This window comes from Gambusia affinis, linkage group LG16, assembly GCF_019740435.1.
Source record: "Gambusia affinis linkage group LG16, SWU_Gaff_1.0, whole genome shotgun sequence".
Classification (NCBI taxonomy): Eukaryota; Metazoa; Chordata; class Actinopteri; order Cyprinodontiformes; family Poeciliidae; genus Gambusia; species Gambusia affinis.
This window is the reverse complement of record NC_057883.1, coordinates 25,411,864-25,428,108: the sequence shown is the minus strand read 5'-3', so window position 1 is coordinate 25,428,108 and position 16,245 is coordinate 25,411,864. Positions and strand designations below refer to the sequence as shown.

General features: G+C 38.5%; 1 protein-coding gene across 5 annotated transcripts in view; it reads left to right on the top strand.

The window, feature by feature from the left end:
- Window positions 1–362: 362 nt before the first annotated feature.
- The window catches only part of LOC122845894 (sorting nexin-14-like), a 27,497-nt gene continuing 11,614 nt past the window's right edge, over window positions 363–16,245 (top strand). Inside the window, exons 1-20 of one of the 5 annotated variants that reach the window (XM_044142430.1) lie at window positions 363–686; window positions 770–911; window positions 1,020–1,140; window positions 1,948–2,021; window positions 2,502–2,580; window positions 2,659–2,702; window positions 3,934–4,021; window positions 4,098–4,182; window positions 4,266–4,422; window positions 6,146–6,221; window positions 6,299–6,343; window positions 7,187–7,267; window positions 7,348–7,462; window positions 8,302–8,457; window positions 9,238–9,362; window positions 10,172–10,230; window positions 11,213–11,239; window positions 14,002–14,148; window positions 15,512–15,644; window positions 16,203–16,245. The exon at window positions 16,203–16,245 is cut by the window's right edge and continues 144 nt beyond it. In XM_044142430.1, coding sequence (XP_043998365.1) covers window positions 775–911; window positions 1,020–1,140; window positions 1,948–2,021; window positions 2,502–2,580; window positions 2,659–2,702; window positions 3,934–4,021; window positions 4,098–4,182; window positions 4,266–4,422; window positions 6,146–6,221; window positions 6,299–6,343; window positions 7,187–7,267; window positions 7,348–7,462; window positions 8,302–8,457; window positions 9,238–9,362; window positions 10,172–10,230; window positions 11,213–11,239; window positions 14,002–14,148; window positions 15,512–15,644; window positions 16,203–16,245 — 1,792 coding nt within the window. In that variant the 5' untranslated portion in view covers window positions 363–686; window positions 770–774. The remainder of the gene's footprint in view (window positions 687–769; window positions 912–1,019; window positions 1,141–1,947; window positions 2,022–2,501; window positions 2,581–2,658; window positions 2,703–3,933; window positions 4,022–4,097; window positions 4,183–4,265; window positions 4,423–6,145; window positions 6,222–6,298; window positions 6,344–7,186; window positions 7,268–7,347; window positions 7,463–8,301; window positions 8,458–9,237; window positions 9,363–10,171; window positions 10,231–11,212; window positions 11,240–14,001; window positions 14,149–15,511; window positions 15,645–16,202) is intronic. The other 4 variants (XR_006373155.1, XM_044142431.1, XM_044142432.1 and 1 more) reach the window with 4 other exon arrangements.

Sequence of the window (16,245 nt, the reverse complement as noted above, 5' to 3'; positions counted from 1 at the left end):
ATTTTATTTTTGTTGTGCGTACACTTGTCTACTAAGACGGCGTCAATCACTTCCGCTTCAGACTTATGGGAACTAAGTATTGGGTGGAAGCATTTTTCAGGCAGGGGTCATGGCCCCCACATCCCCACTCCTTGGAGGCACCACTGGATAATTATTATTATTATTATTATTATTATTATTATTATTATTATTATTATTGTTGTTGTTGTTGTTGTTGTTTAAAAATATTAAAACGAATCAAAACAATTATTTCTTCTAATCTTTTATGAACACAAAGAAGAAAAAAAATTATATTACTTACTTAATGGAATATCAACTTTTAAAAACATGTCCGGATATTTCAGCACCTCATGATTTGCGAATTTACCCAGATGAAGAAAAAAATCCACACGTCGGGAAGGGTTGGTGTTCGGTGTTGGTGAGAACTACAGGAGCCAGAGGCCGGACTGGCGGCGTAGCGCGGTGACATCACGCGTTTCCGGTGTTGACGACCAGGCTGCAGCCCCTCCACGGACCGGGCTGACGGCCAGCACCGCAGCCATTAGGCCCGCAGCTCCCGGAGGAACCATGCAGCGTGATCTTAATCCCAACAGCTGCAGACGGGCACCACGCCTGCGCTGATCATCCAACCATCATCCAGCAACCTTTGTGTCATTTTACTGCCTCTGCTCGGCCGTAAACCGGCGGTAAGTGTTGGACTGATAGATAAAATGCAGTAAATTTCCCAGAACCCGACGCTGCAGCGTGTTTTTGTTTTCACGGATTATAGGGAAGATGGGGAGCATCCGAGCTTTTCTGCAGCTGACAAGCCGAGGGATGAAGCTGGACCGGGTCAGGGAGCTCGGCAGGCAGTACCCAGTTTTCTGTTTCCTCCTGCTGCTCTTACTGCTGACCACTCTGCTGCTAAATAGGCAAGTAAACGCCGCCCGGGGTCCCTGAACGCATCACATGTTGACCTGGGATGATGTAATGTTTGTTTGGCATGTGATTATTAACAATGTGATTTGTTTTGTTTTTAGATATATTCATATTATCATGGTGTTTTGGTCCTTCCTGGCGGGTGTGGTTACATTTTACTGCTCACTGGGTCCCGAGTCTCTGCTGCCAAACATATTCATGTCCATTAAACCAAAAACAAAGGTTGGTCAGACTACTACGACCTAGATTAAAAAATAAAAAAGGAAGAGTCGATTTTCTACCAAAAATTTCAGAAATTTTGATACCGACCTCAGAAATTTTCTGAAAAAGAAACAAGGAATTTTTTTGCATTTGAAAAGTCATCAATTTGCTCAAAAAAAAGAAAAAGAAATAAAGAATCAGCTCAGAAAAAGTCTAGAAAAAACAAGAAACTTTGCTCCATAGAACTCAGAAATGTTTTGGTTAATCACAGTAACGTTTGAAAATGTAAAAATTTGCTAAAAAAAACCCCAAAACAAACTTGGAAAGTTTGAGATTAAGCTCAGAAATTTTCTAAAAAATTGTTTCAATTTCTAAGTTAAAAGAGTAAAAAAATCACCTAGAAAAAAATCAAAAATGGTGAGATTAATGTCAGAGATTTTCTATAAAAAAGAGAAAATTTCTGATTTTGAAATATTGAAAATTTGCTATAAAAACTCCTAAAGTCAAAGATTTGTGAGTAAAAACTCAGAAATGTTTTTAGACAAAAGGAGGAAACTTCTGAGTTTGAAAAGTTGAAACTATGAGTGGAAACTTAGAAATTATGAGAGCAATATCAGAAATTTTCTAGAAAAAACAAAGAGACGTCCGAGTTTGAAAAATCAAAAAGCTCTGAAATTTCCATAATTGTTTGCTGGAACATTGCTACATTTTTTGGTGAAAATTACTCCTCCTTTTATGTTTTAAATCGGATGACCCTGACATGCTGCGGTAAAACTCTGATTTTATTTAGTAACAGGTGAATAATGAACAGGTGAATTTCTCTCTCAGTCTTTCCAGCAGGAGCTGTTTCCTTTGGGCCACAGCTGTGCTGTATGTGGAAAGATTAAATGCAAAAGACACAGGTAAACAACCTGAAACTTTTGCCCTTTTTGTCACAATTCAACCACAAGTTTTAATCTGTTATTTTTGGATTTAAATAGACGCCAAAACAAGAAGCAGAACCTGCTTCACAATATAGTAATAAACAGCTTCTAAACCTTTTTAGAAACAATAATAAAAAACAATTCATAGTGCTTATTTAGTCCGATAATACTAAAATAATCCAGTACAGTTTGTCAGATTAAAATTTTGGAGTATAAATGCCGTTTTCTGAAAACGTTGTAGGTTTGTGAGAGAACTTCAGTTTAAACGACACGCAGACATAATCTAGGATGAACATTATGGGACTTATTTTTGTGTTATTTTTTATTTTTTTTGGACATCCCTGAAATAAAGAAACTAATTTGAAGACAAAGAAATTAAAAACTACTAGCGCCAACTAGTGGTCAGAAATGACTTGAGCTCTTCTTTGTGTGGAATTCTGTGATTTTTCTGCTTCCCAGACCAACTTTGTTGCTGGAAAACTATCAGCCATGGCTTGACCTGAAAATACCCTCGAAGGTGGATGCCTCTCTATCTGAGGTGTGACATCACAATAAAACAAACAGTAAAAACTGTTTTGAATCCACTGATCTCATGTAATATTTTTATTTTTCACAGATTCTGGAGCTTGTCTTGGAGAATGTGGTATATCCCTGGTACAGGTAGGGTTTTATTATGCTAAAGGGGACATATTATGCAAAATGTACTTTTTGGTTGTTTTTTATATTTCCATTTGGGTTTCAGCTGCTTCTAAAAACAGCCGAATCACTCAAATTAAAACACCCAGCCATGTTTTTGGTAATAAGTAAATGAATTTTGTCTGTTTTAAAACCCCCCGGAATGTAACGGTACACTGTGGGGTTACCTAGCAACCCCATCAGTGCCCAATGTCGCTACCTAGCAACCCCAGCAGAGCCCAATGTCGTTACCTAGCAACCCCAGCAGAGCCCAACGCCGTTACCTAGTAACCCCAGCAGAGCCCAACGCCGTTACCTAGCAACGTTTGTTCAGCTGGTTTTACCGCCGTATGCGCTGCTGGAAAAGATGTCCAGAAACCTCTTACTGCACTGCAAAAACTAAATATTACCAAGTATTTTTTTTTTCTAGTCTTATTACACTTACAATAAGACCAAACTAAACTAAACTAAACTTTTCAAAATAATATGGGAGCTTTTTTTTGAGTCAATAATTCCTTAATATTGATGAAAAGGTATTTGTTGCACTGGTAATTTAACATGAGGAAAATGTTCTAAGTGAAATAATCTGCCAGTGGAACTAGTACTTTTTATCAATATTAAAGAATTATTGACTTAAAAAGCTCCCATATTATTGTGAAAATTTGCTTATCAGTTGGTTTGGTCTTATTGTAAGTGTACTAACATATTTGCACTAGAAAGTAAACCATAAATTCTTGGTAAAATTTGGTAGTTTTGCAGGTTTTTACATGAGAGTGTAAATGTTGACTCGGGGGGGCGTGGCCAGCTGCAGCTCATTTGGATTTAAAGTGACAGGACGCCTGAAAGCAGCTCATTGTGTTTTTTTTTCCCCACCAGGGGGTCCTTTTTGTGGGCTCTAGTGCCCCTTTTATCATAGTAGGCTGACAGGAGAGGGGGAAGGAGAGGGGGAAGACATGCGGCAAATGTCGTCGGGTCCGGGAATCGAAACGTGGGGCGCGTTAACCTCTACGCCACCGGAGCACGCCCCAAAGCAGCTCATTGTGAAAAGAGCTAAAAATAGGCAGAACTAAACAGACTAAAATCTCATTGCTTGTGTAAAAAACTTGATGAATTCGTTTTGAATCGCCTGTAGAGCCGTTCTAGAACCTCTAACATTTATATTTGGGTGTAAAATGTGATGCTGTTCGATTTGAAGAGACTGAATGACGTTTTCCAGAGAAATCACAGATGACGACTCATTCGTTGATGAGCTGAGGGTGACGTTACGCTTCCTCGCCGCTGTCTTGGTCCGTCGAATTCAAAAGGTAACAAATTCTAACATTATTATTCTTATTCTTCTTATTATTAGATTTTATCTTATTTCTCTCTGTTTCCCCAAAGGTGGATGTGGCTTCACTCATCACCAGAAAGCTCCTGAAAGTTTCCATGAAACACATTGAAATCATCAGCAAAGCCAGACAGAAAGGTATTCCTGGTTTCATCACACCGCCTCCTGTAGGGCGCTATCGGTACTGCAGGTGTAACTTTCCGTTTTGTTGTCCGGAGCAGTGAAGAACGCAGAGTATCTTCAACAAGCAGCGCTGGACGAGTTCGGTCCGGATCTCCACGTGGCGCTGCGAAGCCGCAGAGATGAACTCCTCTACCTGAGGAAGCTGACCGAGATACTTTTCCCCTACATCCTGCCGCCCAAAGGCACAGACTGCAGGTAGCACATTGCTGCGGCACCAAATATTCAAACTGCAGCGCCCAAAGTTGCATAAATGAATCCTTTTTTATTTAAATTAATCTCCAAATAAGAATGAGTAAAAGTCTATATGTTCAGATGGAATTACAAGAAAATATGGATCCACAAAACAGGAGGAGGAATTCACAAACATGCTGCATGATGAGTATTATTATTTAAAAATGATAAACTTTATGTCTTCTTTCCTTCACACTTTGAAACCTGCAATGCTTTAATTTTTTTCTTTCATAAAATCCAACTAAAACACATTAATGTTTGTGTTTCCAATGCAACAAAATATGAGTTTAATTACCAAATCAATCAGGGGTGTCCAACATGCAGCCCAGGCCCGTTTGTGGCTCATGGACTGATTGTTCTTTTACCCACAACTGCAGTTCATGAATGATAAGCATCACTGGGTGGTTTACAAATCTTATCGTTAAATTAAAAACTCAAATTCAAAGCCTGGTGAAGATGATCGATAGATCGGCTGTCTGATCGATCGATCGGCTGTCTGATCGATCGATCGGCTGTCTGATCGATCGATCGGCTGTCTGATCGATCGATCGGCTGTCTGATCAGGCTCAGAGCATCGTGTCTGATGGGTCACATGGGGTCAGAATATGTTCTCATGAACTCTGGGGGAGGTTCAGGTTCCCCTGTGTGAACAGAACCGTCTGAAACATTCATCTGTACCAGTCTGTTCCTCTGTATCGACCAGCTGGGTCTGGACAGAGTAACAGGAGGTCAGACGATGACCAACAGCAGCATGTAGAGGACGTACTGTCTGTGAGTGGATATGGAGCTACGACTTGATATTTGTGCTTTTATGTATTTATTTATTTTGTTATATTGCAGTTTTGCCCTGCTTCCAAGATAAATTTCTCCTATGGGAGACTAATAAAAATGATCTGATCTTATCTAAAAAAATAATTTTAATAAGGATAAAATTATTAATTAAAAACAAGCTTTTGTAATAAGTAGAATCTCGTATGTCCAGGAACTTTTACTGAAAAGCCGACTTTGCTGCACCAAATCAGCTTTTATTTAAATTATTAAACTCCTTTAAATATATCAAACATGAAAGAAACTGACCTGAATCCGTCACCGCAAAAAACAAAATGTCTTACCAGATATTTTTCTTTAGATTCAAGAACAAATATCTTATAACATTCAGTATAATATTTTAGTTTTTAGTATAATAGTTTATTTAAAATAACACAAAACTAACTTACAAGTAAGTTTTCAGCTAGCTATGTGAGTTTGGTTAATAATTCCTCATCACTGATGGAAATGTGTTTGTTTCACTGGCAGATTGTTTCTTAATAACAAGACATTTTTACAGTGTTATAAGTGAAATAATCTGCCAGTGGAAATTGTTTTTCATCTTAAAACAAGCTCATATGTTGATGAAAAGTTACTTGTAAATTAGTTTTGTCTGTTTCTGTACATATTGGATATTTGCATTGGAAACTAAACAGAAATACTTTAATCAGATTTAGTATTTTTTACAGTGAAATTCCAGTTCCCTTCAGTTATAAAGTTAGATTTGGTCCCACCTGATTCTTCCTCCACTTCTTTAGACACTTCAAACCATCACAGCCAAACTGTTTATTGTAATTATTGTATTGTTATTTATCCACCTCAGCAGGAAGACAGTGGGTTAGCGTTAGCGTTAGCATTTCGTTTTCTGTTTCTCCCACAGATCTCTGACTCTGCTGATCAGAGAAGTTCTGGCCGGTTCTGTCTTCCTGCCTTCGATGGACTATCTGGCCGACCCGGTGAGTTCAGATCCGTTTAGAGCTGCTGTCACTTTAAACCTCCTGCTGACGGTCAATATGTTTTGTTTTCATTGCAGGACACAGTGAATCATTTAATTTTAATATTTATCGACAATTCCCCTGTGAGTACATTAAACCTTTGATCAACATGTTTCTTATTTCTGTCTTGATGTTGCAGAGTGGATGTAGCTTATGATTTATTTAAAAACAGATTTGATAGATAAGAACACAGTTCATTTATTTAAGCAGCCTCTCCATCATCTGCAAAACATTGTTGATATTCCACTAATTTTACAGTTGTGGTGTTTCTGTTAAATGCGATGTGAATAAACTATTCCTATTGCCAAATAAAAAACACTTTAAGTGTTTTTTCAAAATTTCCGTGTTTCCATTAAGCAAATTTATTTTCAAATAGTGCATTTTAAAAACGCAGTTATGCTATAGATTAATTACATAAACTGTTTTCAACCTTTTATTGCTGATAATTATTTTATTTGTTTTCCTACAGTTGATAGAAAATCCGACATTTAACACAGATTGCAGTTTGCTGGCTGATCACAGATGTTTAAAGATCACATACAGTATTGATCTGACTGCAGCTAGGCAGCTAGGTAGCTAGGTAGCTAGGTAGCTAGGCAGCTAGGTAGCTAGGTAGCTAGGTAGCTAGGTAGCTAGCTAATCTGACTGCTGCATTCTGATTTTGGCTTTTTTTTTTCTAACTGATATTGTCAGGTCATTGTAATGCAAGAACATATTAAAGATCATTAAACTTTAAATTCTACTGAGCATTTAACACTGGAGTGAAAGACATTTTAAATATCCAAAATAAATGAATAATAATAAATAATCGATCAGTGATCCGCTATTTTTAATACAGAAGTGTGCATCAAATGTAAAGTTTGTTTAATACCTGCTAACAGGCAGCTTTCATGTTTGTAATGAATTTAATATTTTTGTCTCTTTAGCCTGAAGAAGCAACAGAGCCAGTTTCAGCACTGGTTCCATTTTTACAGAAATATTCAGATTCTCGTAACAAAAAGCCCTCAGTGAGTGCTTGGCTCTTCATACAGAATATTGATCAGTTATTAACTATATCACCAATAAGCACTGAACTGTCCTGCACCAGGTGCTCAAGCTGGAGCTGAAGGAAATCAGAGAGCAGCAGGACCTCCTCTTTCGTTTTATGAACTTCCTCAAACAGGAAGGAGCCGTTCACGTCCTCCAGTTCTGTCTGGCTGTCGGTGAGTGTTTCCTGTTCACACCTGGACAAAAACAGGTCGATTAATTCACCTGCAGGGAGGCGATGCTCAGAATCACCAAGTATCAGAAGAATACTTGGTATCAAAAAATACCGGGCCAGTTTATCCAATATTGGAAACAAATGGCATTCTGATTGAATAATTTGAAAATGTAGAGAATAAATTCACATTTTGCACATTTTTGTACTTTCATTTGGGTCTCAACTGCTTCTGTATGTTGTATGCATTATATGCGCTGTACAATGGCTTCTGGAAAAGCCGAGGGTTTTGTTGTTGACTTTCCATCCAGAAACCACTGGTTGAATTCTTGTTGATTGTGCAGGAGGCTCCATTTTTGCTTTTCAAAGATGTATGGTTGTATAATTATTCATCTGTTTGCAGCCCAGAATGATTTTTTGGAAGAAATGTAGTGAAGATGTTTGGTGTGACCTGCAGACCTATCATAACCTGTTCAATGTAGAATGATAGGCCAGTTTTAATATCTAGTTTTGAGCTATATATCTTTACAAAAGTGTATTCTTTTTCAGCTCAATAGATGAGGATAAAATTGCCCTTATGGGGAAATTAGACAGATTGTATTTGAAAGAAAGAAACACTTTGAATGCAAATTTTCATACAAAGGTTTGAAATTTAAGTTCTTGATATTTGGCATTTTAATTCCTGCACAAACTTGAATAATTTACTGGACATGTGGAAGAGAAACTGTAAATCAAAATGTTTATCCGATACCGATGCTTACCTTGTATCGACATTCAGATCGATACGCCAGCTGCTGTTCTGGCCCATGAGAGTCTAACACTGTGACTCGGTTGTGTTCCCAGAGGAATTCAACGACAGGATTTTGTGCCCGGAGCTGTCGGACTCGGAGAAGATGATGCTGCATGAAGAGGTGAAGAAGATCTACGAGACTTACTGCTTGGACGAGAGCATCGACAAGATCCGCTTCGACCCATTCATAGTGGAAGAAATCAGAAACAGTACGTAACCCTGAATGCTTCCAGAAAAGCACATTTAATTTGTCTTTACTGGATTTAAGTTGCTGTTATGGACACCTGGATATTTTTTCTTTACTTTTGCCAAAAACCGTCAGATTCTTAAAGTCGGATTTTCTGTCTAATAATTGTGCAGCGTTAAAGTGAAAACCACTAGCTGCATTTTAGTTCACCATATATTTGCTCAATTTCACATTTTGGAAATTAATTTCTGTAATGAAAACACGACAATTTTTGGGAAAAAACAAAACAAATGTATTTTTTATTTTTTTTTTTTAAATAAAAAATGTTGCCAGTAGGATTAGGTGTTTTTTTTCCTTTTTTTTGTCCGTAATAAAATTGATTTATGTTGCAAAACTGCAATGGAAATGTTTTTTTTTCACAACACACGAGTCGCATGACTCAACCGGCTGTTACTACTGGCTGAAAAGACGAAGAAGACGACAGGAAATGGGAGGATGAAGACGGCGCGGCATGTTTTTTTCATGACTTAACTTGTGAACAAACATGTTTTTTATTTAATGGAAATAAAGTAAACTAAGATAATTTTTTTTTTTTTTACCTTAGTGGAATATGACATGTATTTTATTGAGATTTGATGGACCTATGAAAGTTTGAAACTTGCTTTTCTGGTTATTATTAAAATCATGTGAGTCTGACAAACCAATAAGACAGTAAATTAAATTAGATCTTTTATTCTTTTTGTATTAAAATCTAACAGATCACCTGCATTTGTCTCTTTTTCTGTTTTCTGTGTGGTCTCAGTTGCAGAGGGCCCGTATGAACAGGTGGTGAAACTGCAGACCATGAGGTGTTTGTTCGAAGCCTATGAGCACGTTCTGTTGCTGCTGGAAAATGTTTTCACGCCGATGTTCTGTCACAGCGACGAGGTCAGTAACCAAAGCGGCAAATCGATGGTTTCACCACAAGCCTTCGACCCAAGTTAATAAAAAGACTTTTAACGGAGACATATTATGAAAAATTCACATTTTACACATTTTGTACTTCCATTTGGTTCTAAAATGCTTCTAAAAACGGCCCAGGCACTTAGAAACAAACACCCAGCTCTTTTCTGGCAGTGAGTTGATGTTTTGTTGCAATATACTCAGCAGACACTGCCCCTCACCTAATGACCCCAGTGAACCAAAGCTCGTTACCTAGCAACCCCAGCAGAGTTCCGCCTGTTACCTAGCAACCCCAGCAGAGTTCCGCCCGTTACCTAGCAACCCCAGCAGAGTTCCGCTCGTTACCTAGCAACCCCAGCAGAGTTCCGCTCGTTACCTAGCAACCCCAGCAGAGTTCCGCCCGCTACCTAGCAAGCAAACTTGCAAACTGCAGCACATTTGGTCCATTGGTTTTACCGCTGTATGCTCTGTACAATGGCTGCTGGAAAAGACAAGTGTTCTGTTGTTGACTTACTATCTAGAAACCATTTGCTGCATTCTAGCTGGTTGTGCAGGAGGCTCCACTTCTGCTTTTCAAAGATGTACAGTTACATAGTTGCACATCTGTTTCCAGTCTTGTCATCAGACATTGTCTGCAGTCGGCAGCTATCATGTTTCTTTCAGGATAATAATAATAATAATAACAATAAGATTTTTAAAATCTGATTTCTAAATACTAGACGATGTAGTGCTTTAGTTTTTATGCTGTACCAAACATACAAAGTGGTCTTCACTCACTTAGTTTTTTCCTGCAGTACTTTCGGCAGCTTCTGAGGGGGGCGGAGTCTCCGGCCAGGAACTCAAGGATGAGCAGGTGGGTTTTAGCTTAGCATCAGTTTCTTTTTAAAGCTCTAAAAGTCAACAGAAATGAACAATGACTTTGTGTAACATTTTGATGGGGAGGTTAATTAATCAATTAGATACAATGAAACATCCAAACTCAACATGTGGTATTTTGTTCATCATAGCAATAAAAGGTCACGACCCACTGGACCTCTGATTTATTATCTGCTGCATCGTTTATGTCCACAGCATTCGACTTTAGTCTCAAACATTTATGTTTACGTCTAAAATACAGTTAAAACTAGGATATTGACATGCACTGTAAAAAAGACAACATTTTTTCTCAATGTTTAACATTAAATCAGACTAAACCAGTATTACCAAAATAATTTAGATTTACTCATTTTTATTTATTGAGATCACTGACAAAGTCAGTATAGATTCTTTTATAGATTTATTTTGTATAGATTTCTTTGATGTTTGACAGAGTTGCCTTTAAAACTGTTCAGCGCTAACTTTAGCATGTTTGGTCTGTTTTGATACATCTTGTTGATAATTAAGTATGTCACTTTCAAAATAAGTTTATTAAACTAATATTTTCATTTTTTTGTTGTAATTTTTAATAATCAGTGTTTCAGCTGCTTTCTGTGGCGCTTTTCCAGACATAAACCAGTTTAAATTAGCTTTTGTGCTAATTCCTGCAAATTTATGCTGCCATGAATTGTGGCAACATTGATTAATATGCACTGTCCTAATCAAATAAATGAAATAAAAAACAATCCAGCTCACACAACAGAACGATGGGGAGCTGCAGCTGCCAAAACAGAGACGAGTCAAAACATCTTGATTGAAGGAAATAATGTGCGCATCAAGACAGGGTCTTATTTTAGACGTGTCTTGTTAAACCGCAGACAGAGTTTGACCAGAGACTTGGGATTAGATCGCTCTAGCTTTAATTTAACGTCACAGCGAATGGTGTGTAGGTAGCTAACTCCTTGTGCGTATTGTTCCAGAAATAGCGTCAGTTTGGATGACATTCGGTGAGTATGAGGCATCAGTGTGCTGACCAAACCCGTGACTGGCTTTACAGGGATGCACGCATCATTTAAAAGACGCTTCTTCCTTGCCTGACCAGGGCGCTGGCTCAGAATACTGTCGAATGCATTAGCATTAGCATTTTAGCTGTATAATAACCATTCATAAATTCATTACATTCAACATTTTACTCCTAAATAAGAGTTTATCTGATGGGGAGATTCAGAAAGATGGCTGTTGTGTGTGTGTGTTTATCTATTGAAAAGCTAAATATGAATGATAAGAAAGTAGGTCTTCTGGTGTATTGATTGATTCTCAGGGGTGTAAAATGTCCTGTAGAAGCCTTGTGAAAGTATTTACACCCATTTAACTTTTCCACAGACTTTCCTCAAACTTCAGAGTATTTCATTGGGATTTTATGGGATAAACAAACAAAGTTAAAATTATGCATGTCTGAAAAGTGTGAATTGTTCTCAGCCTCTTTGAATCACATAACTCAAGCAGGACAAAGCTATAAAACAGCATGCAGGGTTTCCCCCACTGCCTTATACGCACGGCGGGCGCCAGGCTCTCCTAGCCTCGTTGCTAGGCAACAAGTTGTTTATTTATTGTTTTTTACTGGATGAAATGGTTGGAAAAATTGCTAACTAGCAAGGATGTTATCAGATTTTAAAAGCAGACCTCTGTGTATGACGCTATATTGGTGCCAACAGTCAGAGCCTCCATATGATGTTGATGTGAGACCAAAGATCTTTGTTAGTAAAAAAGGTCGAGTGCCATCTTCGTTTACTTCTCACACGCTCCTGTTTGATATCGGCCAATCACATTTTTTATCCAATCAGAGAATTCCTTCAAATAGGGGCGTTTGATGTGAACTTCCAGTTTTATCTACACATATTTTGTGGCACTATTGTGTTAAAGATAAAAGTGACAATACAAGCTATTTATTGCTGCTTTTTAATGTATCTGTATGGCAACGACAGCCTGACAAACAGAAATACTGCTCTTAAAAAGCACTTCTCTGTTTCCAATAAGCTTCTTCAGGAGCAACTGCCCACCAAGATGGCTGTCTCTGTAGTTACCAAGATGGCTGTCTCTGTAGTTACCAAGATGGCTGTCTCTGTAGTTACCAAGATGGCTGTCTCTGTAGTTACCAAGATGGCTGTCTCTGTAGTTACCAAGATGGCTGTCTCTGTAGTTACCAAGATGGCTGTCTCTGTAGTTACCAAGATGGCTGTCTCTGTAGTTACCAAGCTCCCGGAAATCTGACATCACATGAGAACAATGTATCGTAATTTATTGTGTCAAAGATAAATCAAATTCTTACAATGATAGGAAATTAATGTGATAAATTTCCACTCCTACTTGCAGATAAATTTGCAACCAGCAAATCGAAAAACTGTACCAAGCTGCAAACAACATTACCAAAGAAAATGTTGGGATTCAGGAAACTCAGAAAGCTGGCGTGTGATGGTCACATAAAATCCCCATGAAATACATTAAATTGGTGGTAAAATGTGGGAAAGTTGATGAGTTGTGGATACTTTTAAAAGGCAGTGAGATCTTAACCTGACTGGGAGCCTCCTCTGCTCGACCCGTCCAGGAACCGCCATGACGGTCCAATAGAATCGGTTCGATTGGGGACAGAAATCACAACATTTGCTCCATTTTCAGCTGCTGCGCTTCTCTTTCACACCGTTAGGGCTGACCAATGTGGCTTAAAAACTAAATCTCTGATTTTTTTCCCCACCAGGTACGATTTCATGTCAATTTTCTCGCTTTATTTGATAAGAAAGAAATTATAAATGACAGAAAATATTTTTAAAAAGTGGCTTTTATTTCAGTTAGCCCTGCTGTAAATTGTACGATGACGTAAGGGGCTGTGAGGATTTTTGTTTAATTTCATCTTAACATTTTGAGAAATTCTTTTTAATAAGAAAAACTTGAATAATACATTTTTTGTAACTTTTTACAAAAATTGTATACAACTCTGTTAGTTCTGATACATTTCCAACTTCATTCTGCTAATATTGTTGGTTTATTCTTGTCTTATTTAGACTTTAGTCTTGTGCTATTTCTAATTTATTCTCATATTAAAATACTCTTGTAATATTATCACCTTATTCCGGTAGATTTAAGACTAGGCTTTATTCTCGTAGTGCTGTGATTTTATTCTTATAATAAAAAAAGAAAAGCTTGTAGCCTGACCCTCATTTTTTGTTGTTGAGTTGACCTCTGTGTTGTTCCCCTCCCCACCAGTGAGGGCGCTGCACCAGAAACCCACTGGCAGAAATGACATGAAAACCTCAGAAGTAAACGCTGATTGTGAAATGTAAACAAAAATAAAGTAGCGTCAGATTTTAAAAGAGGATTTCTCTTTTGTCGATGGTAAAAGTCTACAAGCCATTTCTCCTGCTAATGCTAGGCTAGCGAGTTTGTCTTGGTATTTACCCAGAATGCCTTGTGCTGTAGTCCGCTTCCTGGTTTAGGAGCGATCTCCGGTCCACTTGGTGTTCATGTATAAATTCGAGCGGCACCAGAGTTCACCTCAACCGAACCGGACCGACGGTTGTAGTTTGTATTTCGCGCTCTCACCTCCCCAACCGAACCGGACTTTCTAGGCAAATGGACTGGAGTGAAAGTGGCCCGAACAGGCCTGGTGTGAATGCACCCTGAATGTCCACTGTGATTCCCTGACTACCATACTGCCTGCCCTGTCCTCTCCCCCACCGGCCCCGCGGGGGACCCGGCCCTCTTCTGCCTGTAGCTCCTGGGACTGGAGCCCCGAGTCCCCGTCCTCACTCTTCACCGCCTCTGGCAGCTCCTCACCTGCATCCTTTAGCTCCCTCCATGTCCAGTCCACGTTCACAAACTTCCCATACGGCTCGCAAACCCACCGCCACTCATCGCCCAAGTAAGTCAGGGTCCATCTGTGTGATGTCATGCCGTCCATCCCCCTCCATGTCCCCTCATGTGACCCCAGTCCCACCCAGACGCCTGCATGGTAGGCCAACTGCATGGAAACCTGTTTTTATCCTCTTATTTCTAACAACGCAGTGACTTGTCTCGTTAATTGGATCTGAACCCGTGTGCTCTGTTTCTCAACCTACACTGCAAAAACACAAAATCTTACCAAGTATTTTTAGTCTAGTTTCTAGTGTGAATATCCTAGTGTGCTTAAAACTAAGTCTGATAGTTGATTAATCTTGTTGGTTAATATTGATAAAAACGATTAATTCCACTGGCAGGTTATTCTGAGACAGAAAAAAGGAGAAAATTTCCACCAAAAAATTTAGAATTTTTGAAATGAATCTCAGAAATTATTTTAGAAAAAAACAAGGGCATTTTTAAAAGTCCAGTTTTTTAACTTTTTGTAGAAAAACCTAAAATTTCTGAATCTGAAATTTTCAAGAATTTCTTTTATTTATCTCAGAAAGGTTCTAGAAAACACCAGGACATTTCTGAGATTAAAAGTGTACAATGTTCAATATCTGAAACTTGAGTTTTTCTCAAGAAAAATTCTAGAATTTTTTTTTTGTGCAAAATTTCAACTTTTCAAACTTAAAAATGTCCAAGTTTTTTATTTGTTTATTTAATTTCTGAGGTTTTCTGGGAAATATTTGACTTTTGTAACTCAGAAAGTTTTAAAGTTTTTTTCTAGCAAATTTTCATCTTTTCTAATCTCCAAGTTTTTTGTGAGGTTAGTTTTTTGGCTCCTATTTATTTCCATATGCAATGGAATTAATACATCGCTGCAGATTATTTCAATCATTTCACAGAAAAACGTTTCATAACAAGTGAAGTAATCTGCCAGTTTAACTGGCGTTCTTTTAATCAATGTGAAGGAAGTTTGGACTTGAAAAAAATCTTCTTTATGTAGCAGAAAAGTTATCAGCATTTTACTTTTGTCTTATTTCAAGGTATTTGCACGAGAATCCAGACCAAAGCGCTTGGTGATATTTAGTATTTTTGCCAGAGTGTCAGAGACTCGGAGTGTCTGGTTTGTTTTGTGGATGACTTGTGATTAATGCCAGCATAATTCCTACTGATTGAAGCTTCCGGATCGGACCGTGTGAAGCCAACACTCTCACTGCTTTGTAACTGTTTTTGCTTTGGGCCAGCAGAGTTTTTGGCATCGTAAGATAAGTGGCATTTTGTCTTGGTAGCTTCGTCCCTCCTCTGCTGCTTTATTCTTCCTCTCTGGCTGCATGCGCTCTGCTGAAGCGGCGCCTCGGTCAGTCCATCATCCTTCGCTCTCTGCTCTCTTGGCTCTGCAGGAACACGTCGAAGAGGGGCGAGTCGTTTGGGATCAGCCGCATCGGCAGCAAGATCAAAGGAGTGTTCAAAAGCACGACCATGGAGGGCGCCATGCTGCCGTCCTACGGGCTGGTGGAGGGAGAGGACGACATGGTGAGAGCAGCTGCCTCAGCTGGAAAAGACTCAACACTCATTTTTATCAAGGAAGGTTCATTATCTGCAGGCTGGCAGATCACTGCCACCAGGGGGCGAGAGTGAGTAAAGAAATCAGATGCTGTTGCAAGTTTTTCACAGAAAATATTTCAGGTTTTAGTCTCTCCTTTCTGCTTTCCTTTCCTTCCTTCTTCCTTCTATTAATCCTGGAAAAATGTTTTTCTAAGATTGAAAGGTAGAAAAGTTGAGAGAAAGAAATCTCCAAAATGTTCTACAGTAGAACATACTTGCACATTTCTGAGTTTCGTAGATGGAAAATTTTTGACTTTTGAATCTCAGAAATTTCCAAGTGTTTTTCTAGAAAATTTCTGAAAAGCATCTCAAAATTTCAGATTTTTTTTCTGACAAAGTTTTGACTTAAAGATTTTGTGTTTTTGCAGTGCAGTTTTTTTAAAGGTTTTATCGGCTCTAGTGGTTTTTATTTGATAGTGAAGTGAGAGGAAAAAGAAGATTAAAGCGTTACAAAATGGCTGACAGCTGGTGCATCTTTAACTGAAGGTGGAGGAAGCCATGATGGTCCTGGAGGACGACCAGCCGATGG